Source organism: Pteropus medius, unplaced genomic scaffold (assembly GCF_902729225.1).
Source record: "Pteropus medius unplaced genomic scaffold, Ma_sr-lr_union100, whole genome shotgun sequence".
NCBI lineage: Eukaryota > Metazoa > Chordata > Mammalia > Chiroptera > Pteropodidae > Pteropus > Pteropus medius.
The window spans coordinates 494,508-506,816 of record NW_024349225.1 but is presented as its reverse complement, the minus strand read 5'-3'; the positions used below and the strand labels follow the sequence as shown (position 1 = coordinate 506,816).

General features: G+C 40.4%; 1 protein-coding gene and 1 long non-coding RNA gene across 7 annotated transcripts in view; one reads left to right on the top strand and one right to left on the bottom strand.

Moving 5' to 3' along the window:
* LOC120617507 (uncharacterized) overlaps window positions 1-7,737 on the top strand; it is a 28,687-nt gene extending 20,950 nt beyond the window's left edge. The window contains exons 4-5 of one of the 3 annotated variants that reach the window (XR_005656932.1): window positions 5,038-5,188; window positions 6,801-7,737. This is a non-coding gene — a long non-coding RNA (uncharacterized LOC120617507). The remainder of the gene's footprint in view (window positions 1-5,037; window positions 5,189-6,800) is intronic. The other 2 variants (XR_005656930.1, XR_005656931.1) reach the window with 2 other exon arrangements.
* Window positions 1-12,309, bottom strand: part of TRAF5 (TNF receptor associated factor 5) — a 42,260-nt gene that overhangs the window by 4,091 nt on the left and 25,860 nt on the right. For 2 of the 4 annotated variants that reach the window (XM_039881135.1, XM_039881136.1), the window contains exons 4-9: window positions 10,600-10,701; window positions 8,087-8,251; window positions 7,347-7,424; window positions 6,942-7,016; window positions 4,333-4,425; window positions 1,187-1,327 (exon numbers count right to left, since the gene is read on the bottom strand). In XM_039881135.1, coding sequence (XP_039737069.1) covers window positions 1,187-1,327; window positions 4,333-4,425; window positions 6,942-7,016; window positions 7,347-7,424; window positions 8,087-8,251; window positions 10,600-10,701 — 654 coding nt within the window. The remainder of the gene's footprint in view (window positions 1-1,186; window positions 1,328-4,332; window positions 4,426-6,941; window positions 7,017-7,346; window positions 7,425-8,086; window positions 8,252-10,599; window positions 10,702-12,309) is intronic. The other 2 variants (XM_039881138.1, XM_039881139.1) reach the window with 2 other exon arrangements.

Sequence of the window (12,309 nt, the reverse complement as noted above, 5' to 3'; positions counted from 1 at the left end):
ACCCTATCTTCATATCTCTATTCTCACGTTGTCTTTCCCTCTTGCCTTCTCCCTTCCTTCTCTTTTCAGAAGCTATTCACTTGATTCACTTCTGCTTTGCTAAAAATCAGAGAATAAACTGGAAGTCAGCCCACCTGTTCTGGCCTGAGCACTACAGGTGGCACAGAAGTGTCCTAGGTGAGGCCTGAACTTTCGATCGCTCTTTAGATGGAAGAGATTAAATAAAACTGTGGCTATATTTCTCCTCCACCCCTGCCTTCGCTGCCTCAACTCTGCTGATTGTGTGAGAAAAAGATCAGAATTGAGATAGTAACGTGACGTATTTTTTCCCTAAGTACATGTGGGTGTGCGTGCACGTACACACACGTATGCTGACAAAGTACGGAAACTATATGTCCTGTGTTTTCAAGGATAATTCAAATTTAAAAAATATTGCCCATACCACAGGTCTTGAAATCTTTCACTATAAATTTTATAATCACAATAAAGACATTATTCATTAGGAATTTGTTTATGGCTATTTAACATTTGTGGTTTATAAAATAATTTTTGCTCTATTTCAGTGATGTGCAAAACATTTTCTTCCCAAGGAAATTAATGGTTTCAACTTTGTTGACTACAAAATGCAGAACTATACAGATGTTTTTAATCTGAAATCAAGTGACGAATATTGGCCCAACATTAATTAAAACCTTAACTGCTATAAATTATATAAAAGTATTGTACCAATGTTAAATTTACTGACATTGCTAAATGTACTGGGATTATGTAAAAGAAGATCTTTATTCTTACAAAATACATATTGAAGTATGTAGGGGTAAAGGGCCCTAATATATGCAGCTTATTCTGAAATGAAGGGTGGGGGTGGAGAGAGAGAGAGGGAGGGAGGAGGGAGGTGGGGTAGAGAGAGAGAGAGAGAGAGAGAGAGAAAGAGAGGAGGGAGAGAGAGAGAGAGGGAGGAGGGAAGGAGAGAGGGAGAGAGAGAGAGAGAGAGAGATTGAGAGACTGAATAAGAAGCAAATAGGACAAAATATTGACAATGGGGCAGTATGGGTAGAGAACACTATCTTATTCTTGTAGTTTTTCTGTGCTTTTGAAATTATTTCCATTGAAAAAATAATAAGAAATGCCCTCATTGCCAATTGGAGGCTAAATCTTGACTATGAAAAGAAAGGCCATTTCTCACCTGGATATTTGAGAGAAAGCTTCCATTTTTGCCAAACAGCTGTGCAAACTGCTTGAACTCCTTTTCGAATTTCTTTACAGTTTCTGCTAGCTGCTGGATTTTACTTTCTTTTCGTTCTAGGCTCTTATATAAGTCAGAAATCTAATAACAGGAATGTGGATGAGGTCATTTAAATGCATACATACAAATTAAAATAATCTAAATGTAGTTCTAGGAAAATAGCACAGGTAAGAGTGTTTCAAGAAAAACTATATTTCTAGGAAAACATTTACAGGTAGATTTCTCTATAATTCTAGGAAAATATTTACAGGTGCTTTGTTAAAAAAAAAAACCAAACTTATCCACAGACTTCATGTCAGCCTTTTCTATACCTAACCCACAATGATGGTTCATCCAATCATGGTGACGTCATTTGACTGAATTTACTGAACTGGTTCTCTTCATTCACTCTGTAGATTCTTATCAAACAACCACGGGGTACTGATCACCATACCACATTAGATGTTATGTGCACAGTCTCAATAGTAATAGCTGAAATTTGCTGCATGTCTATCATACTCTTATATTCATTAGCTCTTTTATCCTCAAAGAACCCTATGAGTTGGGTATAAATCTCGGTCCCATTTTACAGATGAGAAGACAGAGGCAGAGAGTTTAAGTAATCTGCCCAGCATCCAGCTAAGAAGCAGTAGGCAGAACATGGTACCCTCTCAGAATTTGTGACCTACATGAGAAAAATTGCCAAAAACCTAAGAGTGACTCCAGACAACTCTTCTCTCATCCTCGCATGCACTCAATTAGCAATACTTGCCAACTTTAACTCCTAACACACAGCGAAACGAAACAACTCTTACATCCATTTCTCATTTCGTCTCATCTTGTTTCAGCACTCGTTTCGGCCTTCGTTACTTCCCAACTGGACTGCTACAACGGCTTCCTGTCTGGTCCTCTCTATCCCTCACACAAGTGCCAGCAGGGAAGCCCTGTGGGAGCCGGGGCTGGCATGGATCCCACAGTCCCCTGATCTCTGGCCCCAGAATCCTCTGTTCAGAGCCCGAGAGCTGGCTTTCACCTACACATCAGACAGCTCCCTGGACGGAAGCTAGCTCTCCTCTCCCCGCCCTCACCCCTAACCTGCTCCCTCCCATTCTCGTAGTGCCCGTCTCAGTGCATGACAGTACCACGTTCCCTGTCATCTGAGCTTACGGCATGCCACAGCCTCTGAGTGCTTCCTGGTGCCCCGTCTCCATTCGCACCGACGCAGCCTTGCTTATCCTTCACCCTCGCCACCACCTCCTCTGGCATCTTGCCTCCAACAAATACCAAAATGCTTATGTGCCAGGTACTGTGCTAAGAGCTTAAATATATTATCTCACTTAACTCTCACCACAACCCCATTTTACAAGTGAGGAAATCGGGGAACAGAGAAGAGAGGTTAAGTAGCTTGCCCAAACTCATATGACTAGTGTGGAGCCAGTCCTTGAACCTAGGTGTCTGGCACCAGAGTCCTCTGTCATCAATTGCCTGCCTCTCCTACAACATTGCCTAGTTTACTACAACATCCTTCTGCCTGGTCCTGCTGTCCTCATTCTCTTCTCTCCTTCTATCCATCTTCCACACTCCTGCCAGCTGTCTTACTTTTTAAAACTAAGCGAACAATTAACCGGCCAAATATTTTCCAATTAAAAGCCTCCATTAGCTCCCTATTACTGACCAACATTAGTTAAAACCTTTGGCCTTCCAATCCTTTCTGAAACAAGGCAGAATATGAGTGAATAAAAAAATTGAATGTACAGTGTTCAAAAACGTGTTAGCTTACATGGAAGGCTGTTGCAATCTGGATCAAACAGACCCATCTACACCGTCCCTGCCTCACACTCAGGTGTGTTTCTCCACCCCAAAATCCCATTTCCTTCAACCATCAGCTTCTCTCTCGCCTCTCTGCCTTGGCACGAACTTTCTCTTTGTGGAATGTCCTCTTTCCACAACATTTTAACTGACAGATCTTCTCTTCCTTTGCGATGTAGCTTGAATGTCTTTTCCCAGCTCCCCTGGAGTAACTGATACAACCTCTGAACACAGACATGGGGCACCCTCGTAGCACGTCCCGTGAGGCATGGCAACTTTACTGTTTATATTTTTGTGACTTCTTCAAGGTTAGACGCTATGTCTTCCTTAACTCAGTGTCCCTAGCAACTAACATTGTACCTGACATATGGAAGATATTTCTTGAATAAATTGATGGATGGGAAGCAACTGATACAGAAATAACTTGGGAATGGTTACTAGGCAGCATGGCATGCCTTCTGCCAAAGTTACAGTTTAATCAGTCTTTCTAATTTTCTCCAGATTCTGACCCTGGAACTCACACATCTACTTTAATCTGGAATCAGACATCATAAACTAATCTGCAGTAGAAAATTCAACTCCCTCTCTGCAAATGAATGGTTTTCTTCCCTAGGTGGGCTTGAAAAGTAGGACCCTCTGAGATGTTCTACCAAAATAATTAACTTTTATAATAATTATGCAACAGAATCAGCATTTATTGAGGTCCACTATGAATACCCCAGGGACCATGGCATGCATTTGCATACATAATTGCACTTGATAATAGCAACTCAGTGAAATAAACAGACACATAGGCATTTATCAGATTGTGAAGCTTCTCAAAGGCAGGAATGACAAAATATATAAAACCTAGAGTGCCTACAACAGATGGTCAATTATCGTTTCATGGTAATATTGATTTAATTTAGAAACATCAAACTCCTACTAGGCACCTACCAGGTGCCAGGTAATATTAACCAAAAGGTGTGGGGATAGGCTGTAGAGAGGCAGTGTGGCATCTCTCGAATAGCACGAGACTGAGAATGGGTTTGAGATTGAATCCTGCAACTTATAATTTACAAACACATCAAAATTTCTTTGAGTTTAGTTACTTTCTCTGTTGAATGAGGAGGATGGACCCAAAAATCTCAAAGGCACCTTCCACTTCTAATGTTCTACTTGTCCTATGCGTCTGCCTGGCCACTTAGAAAAACATCTACCACCAGTCAGCTCACACTGAAAGAGAGAATATAAGAATACCAACAATCGCAAATCTCAGCAATTCTGCTGCCTCCATTTATATTTGAATATTTATTTACCTGTTCTTCTAATTGGAAGTTCTTTTCTAAAACGAGAAGCATGTGGTCCCGCAAGGCCGAATGCTCGTGCTGCTGCAGCTTCCCCCGTTTATCCTCCGGTACGAAGAGAAAAGTTAAGTCGGGTTGTTGTTGAAAGGCTCCCAGAACGAGGGCGGCAGTGGGACTCTCTGCTAGAGTGGAACTTTAACAACTTTGCTTATTTATATTGAGGTGGGTTGCAGGAAAAATGGCTCTACCAGTTCCCTTTTCCTGCTTTGGGATTTTACAGTACCCATGAGACAATTTTAAACTTACAGAGACAGAGAATCAGGCTACTATCAAAATTCTCTATGCTGATTTCCTTCCTGGCCTTGGGAATATATGACCGTGGATTAAGAGTGGATAATATTACCTGTCAACTCTTCCCATATAAAACCTGTCTCCTCAGCGGGTTGGCTCCAGATCAGTTGTAAGCCTGGGTTAGTTCTCCCTCCTACCAAGCACATTTTAGGATACCTTCTATCACCGTCCTGCTATCACTGGCCAAAGGTATGCCACCTAATTGTGATTTCAGCCCATGCAAATTTCTCACCCTTGAAATCAAATAATACATTTGCAACAATAATTGCAAAGCGCCTATATTACTAATAAAAGAAATAGCAGGGTTTCTGGGTGATTCATGGTTTCTAAGCAAACATTTATATCATCAATCTCCCTTCTGTTTAGGGTTGGCTCCTGATCCAGAGTAAAACTCCCATCCTCAGCTCTGCTATTGAAGGCAGCTCTAGAATACAGCCCAGTTGGAAGTTTGGGCCTAACTCTAAAGAAGATTCCTTTCAAAGCTGGAAAGTAATTCTGTATTCCATATACTAGAAAGGTAAACCCTATCCCTTTTATAGCAAAGATGATCACTGGTTTGGTATGTGATAAATTTATGGACTCTTCCCTGTTTTTTTTTTAAAACTTCTCATATTTTTTCAAGTAAGTTTTTAAAATAAGAGAAATATATGCTTATGTAGATACAGAATGAAAGATGTATAATGTAGTATGAAAAGTAAAAGCATGGTTCTCTCCATCACCACATCCCATTCCCTAGTCTCACCTATCAGAGTCGGTGAAGATATATATACATTTTTAATATAATGAGATCATACTATATTTAATTTTTAAAAATATGTACCTTATTCTTTTTAGCAGATGCAAGTATTTCAAAATATGAATATATAATTATATAGTCAGCACTTTAATGGACTTATAATTTGTTTTTAGTTTTTTGTGGGGTTTTTTTGCTATATAAATATCTTTGTGTGCATGTGTGTATACGTGTGTAATCACTGCATACTTATGAAAGGAAATCTGTGAGATAAATTCCTAGCAGAAGTGCAAGGTCAATGTGTGGATTTATTTTTTATTTTCATAGATTTTTGTCTGGTCATATGATGTAGATATACCTTCAATTTGTGGTTTGCCATTTGACTTTATGGTATTTTTATAAATCATATAGAAATTTGAAATATTTACAGTTAAACTTATCAAAAGTGGCTTCTGGTTTTGTGTTTGTCATCTAAGAAAGGCCTTTTTTATTTCAAGGATAAAATAATTCACTCATCTTTTCTTCTAGTACATTTATAATTTTTTAAATAAACTTTTTATTTTGGAGTAATTTTAAATTTACATAAAATGTGAAACAATACAGAGCATTATATATTTTAATGGCTAAAACTTTGATCTATCTGGAATCTGAAAAAAAGGCTGAGGTAGAGATCAAACTTTATTTTCATTTTTTAAAATTTATGTTATACAATATATTGAAAGTTTCAAAGGTATTTAATAGGTAACATAATACATTTTAAAACATGACTTCAATTTGTTTCAAAATCTTTGGGGATAGATAGGGATACCATAAAACCAAAATTCATAATTATTGGAATTATGAATTCCAATTCCAAACTCCAGAAATTTCCAAAACTTGGTAGAGGCAGTAGAGTCAGAATTAGAAATAATCACTGTGATGGTTAATTTTATGTATCATACTGGCTAGGCTATGGTGCCCAGTTGTTTGGTCAAAACTCATTTAGATGTTGCTATGAAGGTATTTTGTAGATGTGATTAACATTTAAATCAGTCAACTTTAAGTAAAACAGGTTATCCTCTATAACTGGGGGCGGGGGGTGGGAGGGGTGGTGGCTCATCCAACCAGCTGAGGCCTTAAGAACAAAGACTGAGGTTTTCTGAAGGAGAAGCACTTCTCAAGACTACAATAGATCGATGCCAGCCTGAATATCCAGATTGCTGTCCTCGCCTGCAAATTTTAGAGTTCCCAGCCCCTACCATCGCATAAGCAAATTCCTTAAAATCTCTCTCTCTATATATATCTATCTCTCTATCTCTATCTCTGTATTTATACCTATCTCTATCTCAATATATATAACATTTGTATTTATATTCATATAAGTTATATATCTCCTGTTGGTTCTGTTTCTCTGAAGAAACCTGATGAATACAATTGCCAGTCTTAAAGTTCTCATGAGTGTCCTTTTGCATCTTGGATGGAATCAAAGAGTACAAGGAGCTCGCCTAATGAACAGTACAGTAGAATGTAGAGGCAGAAACAAAAAGGCACTCCATACCTTTACAGTACAGCCATAGTGCTTAAAAGGACAGTCTTGTTTCGCTTCAGGACACACAGCAAGGTGTTCATCGACCTGCAAAATGGACAGCTTCATGCTACAGAAATTCATCACGGATTCTCCGATTGCCTGGCGTAACTGCAGCCAGCAGGGAGCCAAGGGGGGCTTGGGAAGAAGGGTGAGAACAGAAGGAAGAGGCCATGCTAAGGCCTGGAGGAGGGAGCACTATGGTGAAAACTGAGAAGAATTCTCAGGGAAAAGGGAAGACAGAAGCATGGTTATCATGGGTGTCATGTAAGTCTTGGGCCTCTGCCTATGTGATTTTATCAGATACGCTCCATCCTGATTACTAAAATTTTATCTTACATAAATAAAATCTACTGAGAGAAATTTTATGTAAATTACCTCAGTTCTTGAAATAATCTGCAAACACTTGTTGGGACAAGACACTGGGTACTCAGGACACAAGTTTTCCTCATGATCCTGAAACAGAGACAATGTGATGAAACAAAGCCCCCCCTTGCTTTCAAAGGCTCCCTTGTAGGGCCTCAGAGTGTTTATACGCATGTCCCTTTGGGGATCCCTGTTATGTGGGTTGCCCTCTATAGGAAGGTATGGCCTAGTTCCAGAAAGGATTATAGGTGCCCACTTTCTTGGTATAAATGAATGCAATTCAATTCAGTTTTCCAATTATTCCAAAAGAAGGTCAGAGGGCACAGGACTCATAGCGGGACATCATCAGCATGGCTCCATCAGCACATGTAAAAGGCGCCGGGGCTCTCTGCCTACACCTGCGCACGCCCTGCCCACGCCCCGCCCACTCTCTGCCTTTGTAGTTAGATCGCAGCATCCTGAGGACAGACAGTATCAGTACGAATTTATGACCCAGGACTAGCATCACTCCTTGCACACTCACTCAGCAGGAGCTCGAACGATATTTTTGCCAACGATAAATAGAGTCCTACCAACAAGAAAGTTTTTAGTGTTTTTGCAGAACTTCTCTCAGATAAAGTTATTCTTTAGACCTATTTCTTTCTGCACAAAAGAAATGCAGATATGTGGATCTGGTATCCCATCTGATTCACTGTGACCACTCAGGTGGAATTTAGCCCCATAAAGATGATTCCTTTCCTTTTATTTTTTACCTGTAGATTGATTACTACCACATCCTTTTTGCAGTAAAGGCATTTTTCCTCGCGAAACTGGCAGTCTGCACTCAAATGCTCTTTCAGATCTTTCCGAAGGACTGATTCCCGACAGTTCTCATTAGAACACTGCACAGCTTGAAATAAGCATTGCTGAAGGTGGTCCTGCAACAGATAACAACAGGCCATGGGGACGCTGACCAGGGCAGCAGAAAGGGAGGGGGCTGGTAGGCCTAGCAAGGGAGGGAGGACACCGTGGGAATCCAGGAGAAAGGACCGCGAGCGTGGTCCGCCGGGAGGGCGGCCTCTGCCTGCAGGCTCTCAGTGGAGGCCACCCCCTACCGCTGCTGAGGCTGGGGCGTGGCCAGGGCTGCTTGGACATGAGCTGTGAAAGCCAACCTTGCTTGGTGGGAGTTAGGAGGACAGAGGAAGACAGGGGAAGAAGGGATTTCGCTGAGTTGATTTTAGATTACCTAGGAATGTGCTCATGTTCTCAAGTTAGTTCTTGAGTATTTTCCTTAGGCTTGCCAATGAATTTACCAGTTCTTCAAGGATATTTTTTATTTCTTTTGTGCACACTCCATCCCCACTTCCAACACCAAGTGCTAATCTCTATGCAGCAGATGGTAAAAGCCGGGACAAAGGGAAGAGTGGGAAGACAAGGAGGCCCATCCTAAGTACACGAAGGAAGAGAAAGAGTTAAAGGAATAAAAGGGAAGGAGAAGAAGCTGTTTCAGAAGTGGTCAAGGAAAGAAGGTTGAGAAAATATAGGAGCACAGGCCCAAGAGAAGCTGGGAAATGACAGTGTTGTAAAGTCAGGAGATGTTTTTAACCAGAATATGAGAATAATGACAGGGACAGTGTTCATTCCAGTGGTCTTCCCATTAGATATTTGTAAAAGCAGGTATATTTTAATAAAATCTTTGGATTACTGCAAGTTACTGTGATGCTGAGAAGTTAGCAAAAGCCTAATGATCTTGTCTCTTGCAAGATCCTTTAAAACAGGTTGACAAGCCCTTGGGCCAAACATGGCCTGCTGCTTGTTTTTGTCAATAAAGTTTTATTGGAGAACAACCACATACCTATTTGTTCACATATGGTCTATGGCTGCTTTTCCTCTAAAATGGAAAAGTTGAGTAGTGTGACAGTGGCTATATGGCCTGCAAAGCCTAAAATATTTACTATCTGGCTCTTGACAGAAACAGTTTGCTGACCCCTTCTCTGAAGGAAGAACAAAAAGTTTTTCTATAGGAGATAAATAAAAGTGTAGCTATTTACCTTTCCCTCTGCTAGTAAGAAACAAATAGTGATGACAACTAAAATCCGTATCTTATCCAAAATTCATCGTTGTTACCCCTCAACTCTCACCCAAATCGTCAACATTCATCAAGATTTTGTTATTTGTGAGATCCTATACCTTATCACTTTGGGTGGGGAGAACAGAGAATGAGGGAAAATACAAAAGAAAGAGATGAAAAGAAACCAGCCACTGTCCTCTAGAGGCTGATGATCTGGTCACTAAAGCTGATCAATAGTCCATTTGAGCCTCATTTCCTTTTCGGGCTTAGTGACAACTACAATCAAATTGGAAAAGAGGCCCTGCTCTAGGATTCAACTATCAAAGTAAGTGGCCAGGGACTGTCTAGGAAAACACACAAAAAATTCTGTGAACCTCCAAAGAACTCCCTGAATTAACAACAAAATCATTTACACATGTATAAACTCAGCGCCTGGGGGTCTGGAGGTGGTGATGGATGGAGAAAAGACTGAATCACCTGAAATCCGTTCCTAAAAGGGAGGGTGAAATCTCAGCAGCCTCCAAACAATTCCCTGGAAGCTTTAGATGCCTGAGTCTTACTCGTTTATAGTGTCATCGAACCTGATATGGGCTTGACATGGCAGAACCACATTTCCAGCTTTGAATTTAACAAGCTTCCCCAGCAGGTAGGACAGTTCGTTAGAGAGGAAATCAACTCCACTTCCCTTGCACCTCATTTGTTTGCATCTCATACCAATGCTTCATCTTTAAACTCCATCCAATATCTGTTCTGATCTGTTATCTGCCTTAGATCATAAACCCTAAGCAGCCAGGGCCCATGGCAGCTGTGAAACACCCATCCCAGCACCTGCAAATGCTTTTGGGCAGTCATACCTTGGCCCCCACCCTAGGAACCCTAATCCTGCACATTCTCCCAAAATGACATTTTCTTGCTTGAGTGTTCCTTTTGTCCAGAATGTCTCATATCTTCACTTTTGGATCAATGTCCCTAAACCATAATTTAATGTCTAGCACACATAGCAAGTCCTCCATGCATTCCAGACAGAACAAACCTCTTCACTCATACCTTAGCCCTTGGCATGCTACACTGTAACATTACTAGACAGGAAATCTCTGAGAGCAACCCAGTGAACCTCCCCTCCTCCACGCTTAGCTCAGTAACTGTCACAAAAAGGTGTTCAATACACGTCACTGGAGAAAATGGCAAGGGCAAAATATTGTTCATAATACCAACCTGGTATCGTCCCAGAATAATCTTGACATTACATCCAGGAGCATTTTTGCAATGTACATATAAATTGAGGACTTCTCTTTTGCAGCAATTGTCTTTAAAAACCTAAAAGATAAACATGATAGGTCTCACACATTCCAAAGCTTTAGAGCAACGCGAATGAATCTATTACTAATTTGGTCTTCTCAAAAGTCAAGCGGAAACTTCCAGGCAATGGTTGGAATGGAAACACCAGATTTACCACCACAAAAGAAAAAGCTGTCTCAGATACATCCTTCTGACAGGCCACCAAACATACAAGCCAGGTAATTCAATGCCCAGAGCAGTAGGCTGCAGCTAGGAGCATCTCGTGGTGAACTTGACCCCACATGCTCAAAGGTCAGGAGGTGGGGCTGTGACTTAGGCGATGCTTTCGGCTTCCTGTCCCAGCAGAAAGGTTTGTATTAGTCATCAGGTAGTGTCACTGAAGCTGTGCTGACTGGCTATTTCAGCACAAACCAGGGGTTGGCAAACTTTCTCTATAAAAGGTCAGATAGTAAATATTTCGGGCTCTGCAGGCCACATTGCGACAGTCTCTGTTGCACCTGTGCAGCTCTGCCATACACAATACTTGAATGAATGAATGGGCATGGCCGTGTTCCAATAAAATATTATTTATGAACACTGAAATCTGGATTTCATATAATTTTCACATGTCACAAAACATTATGCTTACTTGGATTTATTAGTTTAAGACTCACAGGTAGTTGGAAAAACAGTACAGAGTTCCGTGTACCCTTCTTTTGATTTCTTTCAATGATTTAAAAATATAAAAACCATTCTTAGCTCACAGGTCATAGAAAAACAGGTGGCAGGCTAGATTTGTCCCAACAAATCTCATGTTGTAGTATGCCAACCCCTGGCTTAGTGGGTGAGGCAGACACAAGTACAGCACTATACTCTGCTAGGCATTTGCAAAACACATCATAAGAGCATAGAGAGGAGTGTGTACATCAGACAGGTGCTCAGGTTGCTTCCTGAAGGAGGTGATGCTTGAATGTCCTGTATTGGAATTTAAAAAAAAGAAAACTGAGCTTAAAAGGAAGTTTTAAGGGAGAAAATCTTCATGAACATGGGTTAGGTAAAGATTTCTTAGACACAACACTAAAAGAACAAGCGACCAAATGAACAAAAGATAAATTAGACTTCATCAAAATGAAACACTTTTGTGCTTCAAAGGACACCATCGTGAAAATGAAAAGACTGAATGGGAGAAAACTATTTACAAATCATCTATCTGATATCCAGAATATATAAAAAACTCTTCTAACTCAACAATACAAGACAAATAATCCACTTAAAAAATAGGCAAGGGACTTGAATAGGCATTTTTACAGAGAAGCACACGAAAAGATGCTCAGTATCACTAATCATTAGAGAAATGCAAGTCAAAACCACAAGATACCTCTTAATACCTACTAAGAAGGCTGTAATAAAAAAGATGGACAATAACAAATTTTGGCCAGGATCTGGAGAAATTAGAACTCTCATACAATGCTGATAGGAATGTAAAATGGTGCAGCTCCTTTGGAAAATAGTCTAGCAGTTTCTTAGAATGTTAAACACAGAGTTACCGTTTGATCCACTAATTCCACTCCTAGGTACACACGTGTACATTTTAAAGGTAAATTTTATGGCATCTGAATTATATCTCGACAAGGCTATTATTAGACA